Raw genomic sequence first — 21,447 nt, 5'->3', positions numbered from 1 at the left:
ATGTATAATTCGGGGTTCAAACCGTAGAAACGAGAATGTTCATAACCCTCTTGCATTCTGTGGGGTTCTCTTCAATTTTACGTAATATTTCGAGATAGTCCTGTGGAGAATCTTGTCCATAAAGCAGTGCCATGCTAGACGGTCGAGACGAGAAGCATGTTATATGAAACTCGCCCCCTTCCAAAACAATATGTAAAGCGAATAAAATCCGATTTCCATATTTCAAGAACTATTGTTGATGCGAACCGTCACCGAAGCGTGTGTAAGCTCGGAAGAATGGGATGAGAAACCTCAGGCTGAAGGAATTTCTGAATACGCTCCTTCTAATCCTGCGTTGCGGGGTGGGAAGGTGGCAAGTTGTAAGCTTATCCGATTTAAGATTCTTTTTCGTAGCGGTAGCGAACCAATTCTATTCAAATCGCTTTCTTTTGGGATTTATCTTCGATCATTTCGTGCGAGAAAACTGCCGCCTGTTAATTGTAACTAAGCAATAATCTCGGCCCCAATCAAACTTATAATTTCGCCAACGTTTAAACTCCGTACTTACGCGAATACCGTGTAATTATTTCCATTGTTTCGTAGGTATTTTTACTCCTACTTTACTGCGTAAGGTCTTATCGAAACCCGTAAATTTTCGCAAGTACAAACAGTGTTGTGGGCCGTCGACGAGAGAAAGAGAATCACTCAAACGTGTTAAATTTCTCCTGACTTAACCTACTTATTCTTGCGACGTCGCAATTTCTCTTCTTGATGGACAACCAATTGCCATTTTAACCATTTTATTTCAGGTCATTGACGTTAAAATAACTTAATTTTTATGCGGCTGTAAGTAATTGTATTTGGGTTATTATCGTTGTATGTTTAAAGAAACACTCGGGGAGATATTGAAGGTAATTTTTAAAATGAGGAATGGTTCCATTGTCTGGAGCTCAACGACGATTTCGAAACGCGCCACTTCCGGATATCCATTTCCTGTGGAATTTATGGGCCCGTGGTGTACCGGATCGGCTCGCACGCCCATCATTGTGCGGCACATTTCCATTTTAAACCCGGGGCACGCCCCGTATTTATGAAGTCATTTTTTCTTTTCCCTGCCATTTTGGCGCGAATCCAACCAGCCGTGCGGTTTTTCGAAACGGCGACAATTTCCCGTATGAGTAATGGTCGGTTCAAATTAGAATTTGTGCGCTTTTCCGTTACGGTTAAAACTTAAGAGGAATTTTTATGGGATTTTACAGAGTAAAATAATTTTTTTTTTGATTATTATGCTAGGTGGAAAATAGAATTATTAGAGGAACACGTCCAGACGACATAAGTATTCTTTGAAACCGCTTGGGGCCATTCTTTTTATGTTGCGCGAACAATCTTTGAGGGTACTCCACTAAGGTACGTGCTTTATCTGGGCCACCACCTTAGTCTCGGTGTTATTAAAAAGCTAGTTGACCCAGTTCTATCTACACGCAACCCCACAACCAACGACTCAACTTTCTCGGATTATTATTATAGGGTATTATCAAACATGTATGAACAGAAAGTTTATGTATTTATGTATTTCGTAGAAAGCAAAGAAAAAGTTAACAGAAATCCAATTTATAGGAAACTATTTCTTCTTCTTCCTTCTTTCGGTGTTTCGTCTTCCTGGTATAAAAACCTTAAATCGTAACAGCCGGCGGTACTTGAGGAACGGTACATAGAGAGAAGAGAAAGGTCGGAGGTCGGTGAGCCGTGCCAGGGTAAATGCCACGGAGCGCAGGAGGCATCCGAGAGCATCCAGAGGTCGACTCGGTAAATGTATTATTGTTCCACGTAATGAGAGAGAAAATGGTAACGTGATGTGTCGAGGAGAAAGGATCGAGTATCCTCTCCTTTAAGATTTCGCGGTGGTCGCAATCGAAACGACTCACCTTAACTACTTCCGCACTTTATCTTTATTCAAAGTACACGGTAAAAAATAACTAACTCTATTTTAAATCTAACATGTTTCCAGGAAGTCCATTCATTTTTCAAGTTAATATTTCAATCGGTTGTTAGAGCAAATTTTAGAGATTAAATGAATTGTGGTAAAGTGAATTATTAACTCTACGATGAGTGAACACAGATTACATATTAAATCTCGGTAGAGTTGAAATTATAATCTATACAAATTTCACAATGCACTCGAAATTAATAGAATGCTACAATCTACGTAGATTTTTTAGCAATATACTCAAAATTAGATTTAGGTATATTCTAAGTAGAGTTATAAGAAAATAGACAGTGTTCACAAAATAGGTTTATTATTATAAAAACTGAACAATCGAATAAATAATTGCATTTATGCTATCTTAAGATATACTAAGTCGCTATATTTAATTAAGCATACTAAAATTATAAAACAAAATCATATGCAGGTAAAATAAATCCATATTTTAATACCAGATAAAACTCAGCCTCTAATTGCGTTTGCGCTAAATTGAACAGCTCCTTATACATCAGAAGATTTAAATCCATAATATTTAAGTCTTGTTTAATAGGAAATTGCACTTTAAATGCATTTAAGATATCCATATACCGTTGAGAACAAACTGAACAACACGCCTTGTTTTCACATCAACATGTGTTCAAGAAAAAAAGGTTGTGAACTTGTTAGGGCTTTTCTGGATTTAGGCCCACTTTTACCACCTCTTGATAAAGTTATCCGATAGATAAATCTAGCTCTTAGCCAATGAGAGTGCTTAAAACCGCCGTAACCATGGCAACTATCCTCTAGATAGTTTATCAGGAGGATGGTAAAAGTGGCCCTTAGAATAACTTTCAACACTGTTGAGAGTTAAATTTTAACTGTAGCATGTTTAACGTAAATCTACAACAGGAAACTTTACTCTATTAGAGTATATTGAAAAAATTATCTCTAATAGAATTTATCCATAAGGAGAGTAAATAATAGCATAAAATTTACTCTAAAAAAACACTATATTTTTAATGTGTACTCTAAAATTTTAAACCGTGATTATTTTTTACCATGTAACATTACTATACTCTATTTTTTAATTCGGAGAAGTATAACTAGACTAATACTATCACTAGAATTAACACTAAACCTAGAACTAGAAATATTTCGTTTAGCTGAACCACTCTTAAGACGGCTGGTAGGTAGTAAGTAGCGCTAATTAGTATAAAATATCACCATATTGCATATATTATTGAATTAAAACTAGAACTAACACAAGACCTAGAACTAGAATAATTCGGGTTTAGCCGTCTTGAGAAACGTGCGGGTAAATCCGAGTGTATCTAGTTCTAGGTCTAATATTAGTTCTAGTGACAATGGTAGGTAAAGCTAGTTAGCACAAAATATCACCATATTGCATACTTTTATTGAACTAAAACTAGAACTAACACTAGACCTAGAACTAGAAAACATCGGGTTTAGCCATGCGTCTGAAGACGCCCGAAACTAACGACTTTAAGATGAGTCCTAGTGATAGTGCTAGTGTAAAACTAGAACTAGCGCTACCTAGCACTGTCACTAAAACTAACATTAGACCTAGAACTAGAATCATTCGGGTTTAGCCGGACGTTCTCTCAAGACGGCTAAACCCGATGTTTTCTAGTTCTAGGTCTAGTGTTAGTTCTAGTTTTACACTAGCACTATCACTAGAACTAACACGTTACTAGTGTAAAACTAGAACTAACACTAGACCTAGAACTAGAAAACATCGGGTTTAGCCGTCTTGAGAGAACGTCCGGCTAAACCCGAATGATTCTAGTTCTAGGTCTAATGTTAGTTTTAGTGACAGTGCTAGGTAGCGCTAGTTCTAGTTTTACACTAGCACTATCACTAGAACTAACACGAGGCCTAGAACTAGAATCATTCGGGTTTAGCCGTCTTGAGAGACGTCCGGCTAAACCCGAATGATTCTAGTTCTAGGTCTAATGTTAGTTTTAGTGACAGTGCTAGGTAGCGCTAGTTCTAGTTTTACACTAGCACTATCACTAGAACTAACACGAGGCCTAGAACTAGAATCATTCGGGTTTAGCCGTCTTGAGAGAACGTCCGGCTAAACCCAAATGATTCTAGTTCTAGGTCTAATGTTAGTTTTAGTGACAGTGCTAGGTAGCGCTAGTTCTAGTTTTACACTAGCACTATCACTAGAACTAACACGAGGCCTAGAACTAGAATCATTCGGGTTTAGCCGTCTTGAGAGAACGTCCGGCTAAACCCAAATGATTCTAGTTCTAGGTCTAATGTTAGTTTTAGTGACAGTGCTAGGTAGCGCTAGTTCTAGTTTTACACTAGCACTATCACTAGAACTAACACGAGGCCTAGAACTAGAATCATTCGGGTTTAGCCGTCTTGAGAGACGTCCGGCTAAACCCGAATGATTCTAGTTCTAGGTCTAATGTTAGTTTTAGTGACAGTGCTAGGTAGCGCTAGTTCTAGTTTTACACCAGCACTATCACTAGAACTAACACAAGACCTGGAACTAGAATCATTCGGGTTTAGCCGTCTTGAAAGACGTGCGGCTAAAGCCAAATGTTTCTAGTTCTAGCCCAAATGTTAGTTCTAGTGACAATGCTAGGTAGTGCTAGTTAGCATTAGATATCACTGTGTTGCATATTCTTATTGAATTAAAACTACGTCTGACGATGCACGGCTAAACCCGAATGTTTCTAGTTCTAGTGTTAGTTCTAGTTTTGCACTATCAGTAGAAGTAACACAAAACGTAGAACTAGAATCATTCGAGTTTAGCCATACTGAGAGACGTGCGACTAAACCCGAATGTTTCTATGCGGCCGCCAACATCTCTAATTTTCCTAGTGTAATTTTTGCTTAAAACTGACCAATAGCAACCCTTCTTTTTGGGGCTTCAATTTGAAAACACTCCTCCGAATTAAAAAATAAAGTACAATAACTATTAATTCAATAATTTTTAAATGAGATTAACTTAAACATTATAAGTCTGGGTTTCTGATTTTTCTTGGTCTTTCTGAAACGAAACTTTTTCTACTTTAGCTTATTTCGCTTTTAACTTAGAAACACCCCATACGTTTGAAAGCCTTGCCGTTGAAGTACTTAGTTGTTGGGGATAAGTTTTGGTCGTGCTGTTGATGTAGTCTCTGAATTCGGAAGAACTTTCGCGGTTTAACGTCTCCTCGGTTAGCCACGGCCGTAAACCCGGAGGATGAGCGGCGTCTTTCTTCTGCGCACCGTTTATTATAGCCCCTTGTGACGGTATGAAATTGTTTCGAAGGAATTCCAGGGCTGCGATGCAACGCCGGCGCTCTTTGGTGCGGCATTTAATTTGATATGTCGTAAAGTCGACCGGTTTTCCTGTTTATTAAAACTACTTTTTTAGCATTTCGAAAAATATAAATTTATCTCTTTCAAAATATTAATGAAAAATGAAATATTAAGTACAAGTTGATTGCATCTTTAATTGCAACGTTAACACTTTAATTATCATTTCGAGCAGAACAGTGTAGCGGTTGCAACCCATCTTCTTATGCGGCACTAATTGATAGTTCCGCGTTTTAATTGCATTAATGAAATTGTTGCGTGTTAGAACCAACCGGGAAGAGGAAGTGAAAAAATTCTTGCAGTTTGAGCTTGATGGAACCTGTATTTGAATAAATTTAATAAATCGGATGTTGACATACATAAAAATAGCGGTTGTGCTTCCTTTCCGCATCGAATTCTTTTTTAATGACCTCTAGAGGAAGTTGAGGTACAATGCGGAGTATAAGAATTTTCTCAAGGAAGCATGAACCCACTCTCGTTAGGGCTTTAATGCATACGGAAACAATCGAGCAGGGTACCGCTTCGGGATTTTCTCTCAATTATGCTGCAGAACAGCTGTTCGCGCGCTATCTTGGTTATTATTCGTTCCTATTCATGTTTCATATCCGTAGATGGAAAGGCGAAAGAGAGAAGGGGACAACGTAACGATGTGCTAATACGACGGAGATTTGCGATACGTTAGGTGTCATTAGTTACTTCGGTAACGTTGGGAGTGGGATTCCTTCATTTGAATCTTCACCGTGGAATACCGAGATAAATATCTTTAATTCAAAACCAATTAGAAGTTCTTTTGCAGGTAAAGAAGGTTCTTTCAGTTGTCGATCCCATCGAAATTGATCGTACATCACCACATAACTTCCTGGTGAACTTTCTACTTCGGGAAAACTCCAAACCAAAGCGAGCTTGGACATTCGTCGTGGTCGTAGTCCTTCGGACATGAAGTAAATCTGGATCGGTTTTCGTTTTCTTCTCACGTAGACCGCGACATGCCCAGAAAGAGCTACCGACCAGACGGCGACAAGAACGACCATTCTAAAAGAGGGGGTAAACGTGGAAAACAAACTGACGAGATTCGCACGGGAACCGTTTTGCGTAATCGATTGTTGAAGAAGATGGCACAATCGAGAATTGTTGTGCTGAGATCACTTCGTCGAGTTGACGCAACGCGTGTGTAAATGTATACAGATATACGATCTTATAATCTCATGTTTACAAACCGACAATAAATATAGCTAGTTCCTTAACCCAAACACTTTCTCTTTATCAACATTTTATTTAATTACTATTTTAAATTTAATATCTACCAAAAAAAAACCATATTTAGAGAGAATTTTCATTCCCTAAATGCAGCGATAAATGAAAATTTATAGTTTAACGAAAGGTTGGTCGTAAAAACTACATCAAACGTCCATTAGAGGAGTGCCGCTAGAGAACGGCGGAATTTAAACCACAACTCTCAAACGGCTAGGGGAAGAAGCTATTTGAAACAATACCAAACGATCTTTGAGTTAAGAGTTAAGAGGGCGAAACCATCAATCAAAATAAAAAAAGCTCATTTTTCCCATCAAACAAAGTGAATTTCGCTTCGCTCCGCCAACGAAAGGGTGTGATATTGACATGTCACATCAAAAAAGTTACTTTTTCGATCTCTTTCAAACTTTCTCGACTCCATATCATAAATTGCAGGACAAAAATAGGCGATGATTAATCGTTGTAAGTAAACATGATTTCGAAATGAAAAAATTACATCGAATCTATAAGTTAATAGGTTTTAAATTCAATAATATATAATATACAATACTTTATACAGGCTGTTTCTAAATTGATGCGAAAGATTTCAAGGGATGATTTTTCAGCAAAAATTAAAGGGGTCTTTCATATCACTTTTTGTTTAAAACCCCTTCCCCACCGAGTTACAGCACTCTAAAGATACGGGGGAAAATTGTTATTAATTTAGCAGATAACTGTTGCTACTAAAATGACACTTTTTGACAATTTTTATAAGCGGAAAATGTTATTATAAAGGACTGAAAAAAATCAACCCCTATCATACTTTACATCAAAACTTTTTAATGCTTTTTAATGCCCTATAATACTTTTTAATTGTTAGTTTGATCACAACAAAATAAAATAATACACAGGTTCGAGTGAACTAATTCAGAGACTGGTTATTATTAGTCAAAAAAATTAAATTATGTCAAATTGATTTCAGCATTATTTTGCTGATTTTTTTCCTGAATTTTAGAGGGCTATAACTTGGAGGAGAAAGAATTTTGTGCAAAAAGTTATATGAAAGACACCCCTTAATTTTTGCTGAAAAATTAATCAATTTAGAAACACCTGTATATCAAATTAAAGCTAAAACTATTTACTTTTAGATCATACATAATAATTTTCATGTGGCATGTACGAAATTTTGAGATATATGAAGATAACGTAATCTCTATGTAAGTTATTCTCGTATAAAAATGATAAAATAAAATAAAATTTTTGGAACTCTATGGAAATTGAAAGATGGGTTATATAAAAAATTAAAGCTAAAGCTGTCTACTTTAAGATGATACATAATAATTTATATGTTGGATGTATAAAATTTTGAGATATATAAAGATAACGTAATCTCTATTTAAGTTATTCTCGTACAAAAATTGACGAAATTAATCTTTATTATTTATGGAAATTGAGGAATGAGTTATTTATATAACAAATCATCGCTATTTTCTTCAAATAGTTTTTTTTGTGAATTTGGTAGAGTCAAAATTAATATTAGTTGCATAAGAAAATTTTCGAGAAAAATTGTCTTAAAGTTTCATGATTTTCCATTCATATGAGGTAGAAAAATAGCAGTAGCTATGCGTAACCATGGCAACCAATTGTTTGAGATATCACAAATTAATCATTGTCTTACAATTAATAAAATATCTAAAACAATTGGTTGCCATGGTTACGCATAGCTACTGCTATTTTCCTATCTCAATTAAATGGAAAATCATGAAACTTAAAGATAATTTTTCTCGAAAATTTTCTTATGTAACCAATATTAATATTGACTGTACTAGATTCAGAAAAAAGTCTTCTTTCATATTTCGTAAAAGAAATGGGACATTGTTATTTGAAAAAAATATCGATGACGTCATTATTCGTTTAAAAATGGCAGAAAAGTTTTTGCGGATTTATCCATTACTTTTGAGAAATCGTGTATATCAAATTGAAGCTAAAACTATCTACTTTAAGATTATATACAGGGTGATTCAAAAAACCGCTGACAGACTTCTAGGGCACGTAATACATCAAAAATGCCTCCTTAACGAGATAATTAACTAATTTCGTCAAACAGGCAGTATTTTTGTGTAAAGTGATCAATTATCTATCAATTGGTCTCTTACAAAACTTTGATTAAAGCAACAGTTTTTGATTGAATTAACAAATTTTCTACAAACGTCTTTTTCTTAAAAACTATTGCTTTGATCAAAGTTTTATAAGAGACCAATTGATAGATAATTGATCACTTTACACGAAAATACTGCCCGTTTGACAAAATTAGCAATGGCGTAGACAATATTTTTAAAAATTATTGCAGATAATGTTTAATTTTAAGGAAACTTTGACCTGCTATATCTCGTTAAGGAGGAATTTGCGACCCGATGTATATTAAGACTATTCATCTTATTTTTTCATGTATTATCTAATCTAGAAGTCTGTTAGCGGTTTTTTGAATCACCCTGTATAATACATTATTTGTTATATCTGAAATTTTGAGATACATAAAGGTAACGCTGATTTTAAAAAATACTGATCCTGCAAAAATTGATGAAATTAAAAAAATTCTTCTAACTCTATTTGTAAAAATTACGTAATGAGTTATACAGGGTGATTTATAACATACGGGGCAGACTAAAAGGGTAGGTAGATTTTCTTAATAATGTTTTGTTAAAAACATAATACATAGATATCGCATGTTAATTTTTTAAATAGTTTAACGTCCATTTTTGAGAACCGCTGATATTCAATAAAGAACAATAAAAATATTTGTCAATGCCATCCTCATTTTTGAAGGAGCTGTAAATGTAGACAATTTATTGTTTCAGTAGTTTTGTTATTTTAGATAATACATAATTTGTTAAAAGAAATAATAGATGTTAAATTTAATAATTAATAAATAATAATTTAAATTAATTCTTTTACATTTTTTTTTAATTTTGATGTTAAATGATATGTCCGCTGCTAAGTAACCAAATCAACTGGATTTGCAGCAATAAAAACATGGTATCAGCGGTTCTCAACAAAAAACACCAGTTTTTGAGCATTTTAACAAATTTTTAAATAGCCGTAACTGCTATATTTCCAAAATTTTATTATTTTTGTTAATTATGCATTGTTTAAGTAACCCCGAAATATTCGCAGTTTGAATTTAAACGTAGTGTAATACGTATAGGGTAAGAAATGTTCTATATATAGAAACGTTCTATATCTTTATCTACTCCGTAAGTTATAAATCACCCTGTATAACAAATTAAAGATAAAATTATCTATTTTACGATGATACATAATAATTTAGTTGTTGTATGTATGAAATTTTGAGATATATCAAGATAAGGCAACCCCTATTTAAGCTATTTTCATACAAAAATTTATGACTCTATTTATAGAAATTAAAAAATGGGTTATATACCAAATTAAAGCTAACACTATCTACTTTAAGATAACACTTAACAATTTGTATATTGTACATAAGAAATTTTGAGATATTTTATAATAACTCATATTGCAAAGCAAAAAAATCCTCAAGTGTGTAATTTAAATTTGACATGGTTGAAAATTCGAATTAATTTATAAGATTTAATAGTTTTTTAATGAAATTACGAAATTTTATTTTAAGTGTTATGAGTGGCACTCCCGTTGAACGTGAAAGTTCAATTCAAGCTTAAATAAATTTAATGAAATCTTTGTTGCGTTTATTAAATAATCTGCAAAAAGCAATATTGACTGAAATCGAACCGAAATTGACAAAAAGACTTTAACAAACCGATAAATCAATCTCGCATGTTTGTGTCACATGATATGTGTATTTAAAGCAACTATTGATTAAACAACATACGTAAGTCGTTTGTTTGTTCAATCCGGCGATTTTAACCTTTCCAAGGTTTACACCAACGAAGATTTTATCGATTATTTATTTAATATTAAATTTACAATAAATATCACGTTTTATTGAGCGATTAATTTTATGGATGAACAATGCATCGATGATGAAATTTATGAAATTTATCATTTCTCTCACGTTGTTGGTGGTCTTCGAACACAAAAGATTCATTGACACCGAAAGCATAATTACTGACCTATACATGCAATCGCAAAAGAGAGAAAGCGAGAATGAAATATGAGAAACCCTAAAACTATCGTATCTTGGTTTCAATTGAATGAAGCGAAAATTTCGGTTGAAAACGCACAAAGAACAAGGTAATCTTTTACTCGTCACGGATCGTAACCCTCACCGACCGTCGAGGATTAAAATGACCAATTTTTGCGGTTGCGTAACTCGTCGTAATTCAAACGAACTTCGCGAAATTCGAAGCTGTTCCCATGACACAAACTAACCGACACAATGAACAAAGATGAAATTAAATAAAAAACCTCTCATATAATTAAGGTAAAAAAATGTTTTATTACCTTTTTACATTTTCAGTTTATATAAAGTGTAATGTTGCAGTAAACGCGATAACAGTGGGACGTAACGTTGTTACAGTTACTTTGATTTTTGCGTGTGTACAAACGCGTTGTAGGACCGGTTGGAACGGTAGAGAAAATTGTATATTAATCGCATCCGATGGTATTTAGGTTATGACAGCGCTAAATGGCCTGGACTGGTCGACGAGAATCCACACGAAGAGGAAAGGAGGTGGACCGCGTAGCGCAGCAGATGCTACCATATTCCTATGGCGTCATGTACAGTTACGTTGGAGCTCGCGAACGTTGAAATAATGAGCTGCGTATTGTGCCGTCATAAAAGGCGTTATGCGGCGTGTCGGGTGAACTGAAAAATTGGAGTGCTGACATTCTCAAGAGACAAGTAATGAGGAAAATAAAACTACAGAAATTTATGTAATATTAACGCAGATCTATTCGTTAATTGTGTACCAATCGCACCACGTCATTTGTTCCTAGAGTTATCGACCACCCTACGCGACCGAAGCGCTATCTATGAAACGTTTATCGCCCGACTCTTTCGTCCAGTTAAATTAAGCGGCTAATCAACCTTAATTAATGGATAGCTCTTTGTGTCCAGCAAACAGTAATAGCCCATTAAACACGAAGGTATAGATAAATTAATAATATCCGCTTTCTTATCTCTCGACGCATAAAAGTTGTACCTCCACCACTGGCGACATCGCTTTATTACCTTGCCAAAGAGAACTCGTCCTGCACATGACGTTATATTATATCCCCATTACATTGCGCTTTATTTCCCATTTGGACGCGACGACGAAATTGCAAACCAGAACGACAACAGGGTTACCTGCGTATATAAAGACACGATCACCTCCTCGGCATAACGGCAAATAAGGAGACAATAAGATGATGACTGTGATTCATGCAATGTGATGATTGCTAGTGACATCCCTTTAGGTTATAAACAAGACCAACTTGAACTTGTTTCAAGATACGTTATTATGATTTGAAAATTGCACGTTCGTGTAACAAGTAAGAATGCTTTGTTTTAAAAAAGTGGAGCAAACACGAAGGTATGATCTATTGACACTGTTACATTCAATTCATAAACTTTCTAGTCATTTCTTTCGATTTTTGCCTGCATGAACACGAACGGACTATTTATGTTTGACATCATTTTAAACTAATTAAACTTCTCTAACTGTTCAATTATTTTATTTCTCTTTATTACAAGTATTAATGAAATTAATGACTTGATATAAAACGATATATATGTTAGTAACAATCATTAATTGGATATTGTTCTTTGTAATCTCATACGGTTTTCTAGTTACATCTACCATTTATCTATACCCTATTTTTCTAATTCAGAGGAGTGTTTTCAAATTGAAGTGCCAAAAATAAGGGTTGCTATTGGTCAGTTTTAAGCAAAAATTACACTAGGAAAATTCGAAATGTTGCCGGCCACCTAGAAATATTCAGGTTTAGCCGCACGTTTCTCAGTATGGCTAAACCTCAATGATTCTAGTACTAGTAGGCCTTGTGTTAGTTCTAGTGATAGTGCTAGTGTAAAACTAGAACTAACACTAGACATAGAACTAGAAAGTTTCGGGTTTAGCTGCATGTCTTTCAAGACGGGTAAACCCGAATGATTCTAGTTCTAGGTTTTGTGTTAGTTCTAGTGATATTAATAGTATAAAACTAGAACTAACACTAGACCGAGAACTAGAAACATTTGGATTTAGCCGCACGTCTTTCAAGACGGCTAAACCCGAATGACTCTAGTTCTAAGTCTTGTGTTAGTTCTAGTGATAGTGTTAGTGTAAAACTAGAGCTAACACTAGATCGAGAACTAGAAATATTCGGATTTAGCCGCACGTCTCTCAAGACGGCTAAACCCGAATGATTCTAGTTCTAGGTCTTGTGTTAGTTCTAGTAATAGTGCTAGTATAAAACTAGAACTAACACTAGACCTACAACTAGAAACATTCGGGGACAGCCGTCTAAAGAGACATGCGGCTAAACCCGAATGATTCTAGTTCTAGGTCTTGTGTTAGTTCTAGTAACAGTGCTAGTGTAAAACTAGAACTAACACTAGACCGAGAACTAGAAACATTTGGATTTAGCCGCACGTCTTTCAAGACGGCTAAACCCGAATGATTCTAGTTCTAGGTCTTGTGTTAGTTCTAGTGATAGTGTTAGTGTAAAACTAGAGCTAACACTAGACCGAAAACTAGAAACATTTGGATTTAGCCGCACGTCTCTCAAAATGGCTAAACCCGAATGGTTCTAGTTCTAGGTCTTGTGTTAGTTCTAGCGATAGTGCTAGTGTAAAACTAGAACTAACACTAGACCTACAACTAGAAACATTCGGGGACAACCGTCTAAAGAGACATGCGGCTAAACCCGAATGATTCTAGTTCTAGGTCTTGTGTTAGTTCTAGTAATAGTGCTAGTGTAAAACTAGAACTAACACTAGACCTAGAACTAGAAGCATTCGGGTTTAGCAGCATGTCTTTCAAGACGGCTAAACCCGAATGATTCTAGTTCTAGGTCTTGTGTTAGTTCTAGTGATAGTGTTAGTGTAAAACTAGAGCTAACACTAGACCGAAAACTAGAAACATTTGGATTTAGCCGCACGTCTCTCAAAATGGCTAAACCCGAATGATTCTAGTTCTAGGTCTTGTGTTAGTTCTAGTGATAGTGCTAGTGTAAAACTAGAACTAACGCTAGACCTAGAACTAGAAACATTCGGGGACAGCCGTCTAAAGAGACATGCGGCTAAACCCGAATAATTCTAGTTCTATAGGTCTTGTGTTAGTTCTAGTGATAGTGCTAGTGTAAAATTAGAACTAACACTAGACCTAGAGCTAGAAACATTCGGGTTTAGCCGCATGTCTCTTAAGACGGCTAAACCCGAATGATTCTAGTTCTAGGTCTTGTGTTAGTTCTAGTGATAGTGTTAGTGTAAAACTAGAGCTAACACTAGATCGAGAACTAGAAACATTCGGGTTTAGCCGCACGTCTCTCAAGACGGCTAAACCCGAATGATTCTAGTTCCAGGTCTTGTGTCAGTTCTAGTGATAGTGCTACTGTAAAACTAGAACTAACACTAGACCTAGAACTAGAAACATTCGGGTTTCTAGTTCTAGGTCTAGTACCCGATATTTTCTAGTTCTAGGTCTAGTGTTAGTTCTAGTTTTAGTTCAATAAAAATATGCAATATAGTGATATTTTATACTATACTACCGCGTACCGTATTAAGGCCCACTTTTACCACCTCTTGATAAATTTATCCGATAGATAAATCCAGCTCTTAGCCAATGAGAACACATAAAACCGCCGTAACCATGGTAACTATCCTCTGGATAGTTTATCAGGAGGATGGTAAAAGTGGGCCTAAGAAAGGTACAGCTAAACGGAATGTTTCTAGTTCTAGATCTAGTGTTAGTTTTAGTGCTGATATTAGTCTAGTTTTATTCGTTATTCAACGCTAGATTATTGTATGTTGTGCTAAAATAACCTGTTTTTAAGATTGTTCAAAAAATTCTTTCCTGCCAAATTTTATCGATTAACTCATAAATCCTTATAGTACCATAAAGAAGCTACTTTAAGCTTTAATTTGATATATAGGGTGTTTGTTAATTCCTATAAATAAAGTAGATATAATATATTAAAGTTTAGTATTTATTACCAATTTTCAGCGTTAGTTAAAAAAATTATTTCATGAATTAACTAATATAATACATTACATAGTGTTAAAGTAGATACTATAAGTTTTAATTTGACGTATAGAGTGTTTATTAGCTCCTATAAATAAAGTAGATATGATGCTTTAAAGTTTTGCATTTTTAATGATCTCATTTATAACAACCTACTTTTAGGACTTGATCAAAAACATTTTTTTTTCTTTAATTGAATGAACCAACTCTAAATCATGATATGGTTTTAAAGCAGATACTTTAAGCTTTAATTTAATATGAAAATCATTTGATAACACCTATAAATAAAGTAGATACGATTTTTTAAAGTTATACATTTTTAGAGTTCATTTCATTTTATTATATATATTTCTTAAATAATCCAGGACCAATACTAATAACGACTAATTTGGTATTAATTAACGTAGTAATGTTACTTTATAGCTTTAATAGCATATTGTTCTTCCTTTCCACAAGAAAACGTTCTTTCTTGTAATAAATGAGTGAGTTACATCAACGGTATAAGGAAATAGTGCGACTATTAAGAGATCTCGCTTAGCGTCTGTAACGTATTAATTCGACATTAATTACGGTACAGGAAGACTTTTAAACATTAAGAAAACATTCAATTAAAGTGAACGTATACTCATTCCTAAGTGCGGTAACCATTTCTAATATAATTCTATCACCGCGTGGTCTAGCTGCGTAGAACGCGATATATACCGTTAGTTGAAGCTAGTTTAGACGTTTCTGTTTTTCACGCATAGCGGAAAATGGCCTGCAGAGTATATCGCCAGGCTCATGAGAGGAATTCGACTTTACCCAGCACGCTCTCTTAACATTCTTGGTTCTATTTACACTGAACAACGCGAAAGTACAGTTGCTTTACTCTTGTAAGAAAACTTTTCCAATTAACACTCAACATTTTGTTTTTGTAAACTCTTGTTTGTCAAACAATCATAAATCAATAAACAGCTACTTCTAATTAATCGCAATTTCCTCACGTTACGCGAGAAATATGCAGCTAAGAATAGTTTGCAATACAAAAAGCAAGTATTTGCAGTTTCAAGTTTCTTCCATTTAAGGAACTGACCTTATAACAAATCGCAAACACGACAATTACGTTTAACAAAAATGATTGGAATTCTCACAGAATAACGGTGTCGTTGACATTTGTCGATCAAAAAGTGAAACGCCAGTTTAAAGGGCAAACCGCCTTTAAGGCTCAAACCAAGCCGCTTAATAATGAGCACCGAATCAATTTGAATTTACGAAATCGCCGGTTTCAGAACGAGTTTCGACAAGTTACAGTTTCGACACTTTGGCAAAACCAACGGTTTATTGAGAATTTATTAACTTTTCGAGTAATTGAAGCAATTTATTTTGTATCGAATTTAATATATGTAAGTTTAATTAGATCTTTTTTAATAAAGTACACCAACAAGACCTCATTAATTAGATCTATTGAAATCACCACAGGATGAAATTAGTATTGATTTTAGCAATATAACCAAGTGTACTCGAGTGAATTCGGTTTGTTTGCAGATAGTAAACGTTGGGGTATAACGTTTCATTGGAATAAACGTATTACATTACCGCAATATATGTACTTTAGGTAATACGCACAAATAACAATTTTATAAATCTTATAAATAAACAATATTAAATCACAACCGTGTATTTTAAGAGTGAGCGTTTATGAAGCGAAACATAAACTGATTTAATGGACGTTGTTGTTATGGTTGTAAATCATCGAAAGGATATACCAGCTGTTATGTAGGAGCAAATGTAGTTCAAAAGAATGAATAAGATTTGAGAAGAAGTGGGTCTAAAGTAAAAAATTCCTAACGATTTCGAAGAGAGAGTAGGATTTGAGCGTACACTTTCTATTATTCGCATTCCCGGTTCGTTGTTATTCCGGCCGGAAGAAGAAAACAAAAAGGATGTATTCGATGGCATTCTGCATTGTTTTTCTGGACGGCTACGCGTTTAATTCTGCAGGGATTATTCTATAGCCTTTCATATTATTCCCTGATTTATTGTTTAAAGCAATTCTTATTAAGTTTATTCAAGTGTCACCTTTAGCAGCTGCACCATATCTTAAATATCTCAATATTAATGATTTCTTCTTCCGCATACATAGTTCTGACAAAGTTTTTTATTGTTTTGAGTCTAATTTTTGTTGTATTTCCATATCTGATTATCATTAAAACTTGTTATAGCTTCATCGGCAAAAAGAGTTAATCTTATCAACTTAAAAGTCTATATTTGAGGTTTCAGAAACCTTCCAAGTTTCAAGATCATCTTAAGCCATCATCTTCGCCACATAAATAAAACTGTTAAAATCGAGCATAAAAAGTCCCTTAGGAATTTTATAGTTCCCAGTTTTATGGTTACAGGTCATATTCTCGCGTGGAACCTGTTTAGGACATATCCGATTACCGAACTATCTGGAGGTGAGAAATCGGACCTTAGTTACAGTTTTACAGTCACTGTCGCTTTTCAAATCCTACCGCCTCGCACTGTCGGCTCCTGCACAAGGCAATCCGCTCCGTTAATAGTTTTATTTTGTACATAAGCCATAAATTTTCAACTCCCGACTGCCACATCGACTTAATTTATTTCTTCTTACGCCACAAGGCGTTAATTTGATTGTTTGAATTTGGTAAAGGAACAGTCGAACTCGAGGAATGTTCTTTAAGGTGAGAAAATATTTTCAATTTCAACACGGTAGTGTTGAAATTAATTTTGTCTAATTATACTTTATATGGATTCACTTTTTGAATCATTATTAACTTATGAGATATTCACATTTATCTATGTATGTAGGTATCTGACCTGTGGTTTTGGGAATAGTCTTTGATGCCGAAGATTAAGGAGGCGCCACGCAATATCCAGGTTAATTCGCTGTAAGAAGCCGGCAGAATCGGAACAGTCCGTCGTGTTGGCCGCGTACACACTCTCAAAGACACTATTACACAGCACCAAATGGTCGAGAAACACACGACCGGCGGTTGTTGCAAGTAATAGGGAAACGATCACCGATTCTGGAAAGATTCTAAACCTCCTGGAGGAACAACTTCGCGCCGTACACTGAGGCACTCCGCGACGAAGAACTCAAAGAAGAAGAATTCGAGCACTTGTCGTCTCGCGTTGAAGAAAACCGTTGGCTCAACCGACGCGGCTTTCAAAACTCACTTCGAAGTAAGGTAGAACAGCAACCTGCAAGAGTTGGTCGTGTGTGTGTGAGCCAGGTGGTATGGTGGGGAAGTACACGCTCGATGGAGCGACCGGTGTGGTTCTTTCCTTCTTCAACATCAGGTAACCGCTCCGTCGACATTTCCTTCTCTTTTTCTCCATGCCCGAAAGAGAAGGACACCCACACCACAAACGACCAGCGCTAGCGCAAACTTACGCGCACAGAAACCGACTATTTTTAAGCCAACAGTCGTGACTGAGCCGTAGACTCAAATGCGCTTGCGCAGATGCTGCCGGCGTTTTTGGCGGGAACTCTTGCGTCGGATGCATCTGAGAGCAATTACCTTTCGACCAGCACAAGGACGCACCCTACCATCCAGGTGGTTAATAAAAAAACCCTAAAGCTAAAGAAGGAAGAATAATCACAAAGAGTGTCTAGACACCAAATGTTTAAAGTCATCTTTAGTACTGATCAAAACATGGAAATATTGTATATTTAAAGAGACTAATGTATGTAAATGATCTAGGCATAAGTACACTATAATAATAAAGCATTTTTTGATGAATGTGCTCATTATCGACCAGACAGAAATGCTAATCTTTTGCATACCGCAAGAAAGGTTACACCGCCGTTTGCAGTTTTTACAACATCAAATGCAAATAAACGGAGATAGCTATCGAGCTCGTTAGAAAATTCTTTCTAAACGCCTTCCTTCTTGCCCACTATTATTACCTTCCTGATGACCTTGCCATTATATTCCAACACACCCATTATGTATCAATCGAAGGATTTTTTTTCTTCTTTTAACATTCTTCTGCGACGCATTCGATACAAAAAAATAAAACGTTTTGATTTACGTCCCAATTAAAGATTCCTTAAAGGAATTTTAATAGTTTCCATTTAAGCACTGACTTAGGACTGCCACATTCTATTGATTTATAATTCGGTGTTTCGGTTCGGGATCTAGAAGATAATTCAACTAACCAAACGGATTAATAGGAACGAAGTTAATTACAGAAATTCTAAATTGAAAAATTTACAAAATAATCTTCATTTTCTAAAGATGTCAAGTACAAATTAGTGATTTAGTTTTTATGTTTAGGAGAAAGTGCTAGGACATAAGATACTTACTTGGATTATATTAGACACCTCGTATCTTTTAAGCCGGATTTAAGTTGTAGGCACAGAGGTAGAAGAAATAAACCAAAAAAGCAATCAAGAACGCCTGAATCTTAAGAAATCTCCAAGATTTGACTTCATTACAGAAGATATCCTCAATATGACCTACCCCTCCAGCTATGCTGGAATGTTAGCAGATCCAGGAAAACAATTCAATGATGTTAAATCTTATATTCCAATTTTACTATTACCAATAGTATCAAAGCTCTTGCAGTCATGCTAGATAGCTTTTGACAAAGTTTGATACAAAACCAAACCAAATGCTCTCAAATCAATATATTAACATCGTATATCTCGTTCTCTCAAACTAAAACAAGTGTACTCTGTATTTTCTATACAGTATCCACTAATAAGTATTTAGACATCCAAGCAAATCATCCAAACCTGCAGTTGAAATGTCCGTCACTCTCTCCGTCAGTTCCGGAAACTTTACTAAATGGACTCATGTTACTTTCAGGGCGATAAGTCTAGCTGTCATGTTGTGATGTCCAACATCGATTGGTACAGTGATAATCGGGTTACCTGTCCAAAACCCAAACCTGAACTCCATCGAGATTTTAATCAAGACAAATCTGCGGTATATGTTAACCAGCTTTTGATGCATATTGTATAACTTGCATTGTTTTGTTTGCAAAAGATCTTGACTTTATCAGGAAAAGTTATCTCTCTGTGTCCTAAGTTTGGATCCCTATGGCATTAATTCATCAAGACCTTGCGTAATGTTGACCCCTTTATGGTTTATGTGGTACAAAAAGCCGTGAGACATCTAATGAGCAAATAAAGACAGGAAGCAACGGATAACATGGAAATCTGGAAAAGAATAACAATGTGGTTAGACATTAGATAATGAAAAAGGTGATAACTAAACAGTAATTTGTTTAGTTAAATAGATGGAGGAATACATTAATTTGAAAATGTTGTATTTTATATGTAAGTTAAAGTTAATTTAGAAATAAGGAAGTAAAATGAAATTCCTGATATAAATTTGCACTGAAATAGACGAATGAAGAGAAGAAGTAGTCGAATAGTATCGATTCCCATTGAAATTCTCACAAGTACACCATTCAGTGTATTGTAAAATTCATGGTAAAATATACTTCTGCGCTCGATGTACGGCGCATTCCGTAGTTTTTCAATGCCGTTCGGCACTTTTTCCGATCCCCCGGTATAAATAAGTCGAGGAACTTGACGCTCGGGATCTATAGCGTCTCGGAATTCTTGATTTTACCTAATTTGGAGTGACAGTCAGCCGCCGGGGCCGCCGGGAGAGGGCCCCGTGTAATAATTGCATACAATTTGGTATAATGAGGGCGAGTGGAGCGGTCTGCGCAAATTACTCGGCCGGCCGTCTTCAGCGGTAATTTTTGCTTTCGTTCGCCTTATTACGATCATATAAATTCCTGGCTTCGATGGTCGCGGATGCCATGATTTACTACGGAGGCTATCTTGGCCAAGCGTCTTCGTCCAACCAACCTACCTTATTCTTTATTGGAGTATCGTAAATTCGTAGACACCGGTAGATCAGGACTGTTTACGTGCCATCATTTACATATTCTAAGCGCTCCTACGAACTCACTCTTCTTAGAAACTACTTTACGTTTTCGTTTCGAATAAAACTCTTTTATTTACTTCCTCAAAAATGCAATGTCCTCAATATTGTAACAAAATAATCCTTCGAACCAAATATCTCGCTAAGACATCGCCGAGGCCGCCCACGATCCAATTTTACACAACGCCGACGTCGCCAAGTAAATTTCGCCACTATTAATCTTCCATCTTAGCCATAAATCAGCAGGTGAAGGAGTCGGAGAAGCAAAGGGCAAAAGGACGAAGAAGCAACGGAGGCACTCCTCCGACATTATCACGCAGATCCTTATAGGAGAGACAACGATGACGACGCCGACGCACAGCTTCGTGTGAGGTTACATTTTCTATCCTATGCTGAACACTCCGGTTCGGCCGCAGTAGGTCGTAGTCGAGCCAAATTCCTTAACCTACAAACACCTGTTGGAATGCGGCTTCGGTCTTTCTTTTCTCAAAGTCAGTCGGTTGATGCGCAACTCAAACGAACTCAACGCGCACGACGCCATATAATGATACTTTAGCGTTACAGGTTATATCTTCAACATCTATATATTCAAAAATTAGCAATGCAAATATGGTATAATTAATTTTAATAGTTTTTGAGTGTGCGAATACATATTTGATAAGGTGATGTAACATCGAAATTAAAATGAGAAACAAATCTAAAAAAAGAAATGAGATTCTTTGTATAGTAGGGCGTCCTTTGTAAGGTGGAACGTATTCATTTGAGATACGAGAGAGTCTCGTCGGTTGAAAAAGCGCCAGAGTCGGCCAATCCGGATCGATGTTGCCGAGCATCTGTACACGAAGATATCTGCTGGGAATTTGTCGCG

The 21,447-nt window shown here is 35.7% G+C and overlaps 1 protein-coding gene across 3 annotated transcripts in view; it reads right to left on the bottom strand.

Moving 5' to 3' along the window:
• Positions 1-21,447, bottom strand: part of ASP (Ankyrin-repeat, SH3-domain, and Proline-rich-region containing Protein) — a 147,557-nt gene that overhangs the window by 75,411 nt on the left and 50,699 nt on the right. The window contains exon 1 of one of the 3 annotated variants that reach the window (XM_071200715.1): positions 17,851-18,233. The exons of 1 other annotated variant lie outside the window; for it this stretch is intronic. In XM_071200715.1, the coding sequence (XP_071056816.1) occupies positions 17,851-17,992 (142 nt within the window). In that variant the 5' untranslated portion in view covers positions 17,993-18,233. Of the gene's footprint in view, positions 1-17,490; positions 18,234-21,447 lie in introns of those variants that run through there. One more of the 3 variants, XM_071200716.1, reaches the window with a different exon arrangement.

The sequence above is a fragment of the Onthophagus taurus genome, chromosome 11 (assembly GCF_036711975.1).
Source record: "Onthophagus taurus isolate NC chromosome 11, IU_Otau_3.0, whole genome shotgun sequence".
Classification (NCBI taxonomy): domain Eukaryota; kingdom Metazoa; phylum Arthropoda; class Insecta; order Coleoptera; family Scarabaeidae; genus Onthophagus; species Onthophagus taurus.
This window is presented reverse-complemented; position numbering and strand designations above follow the sequence as displayed.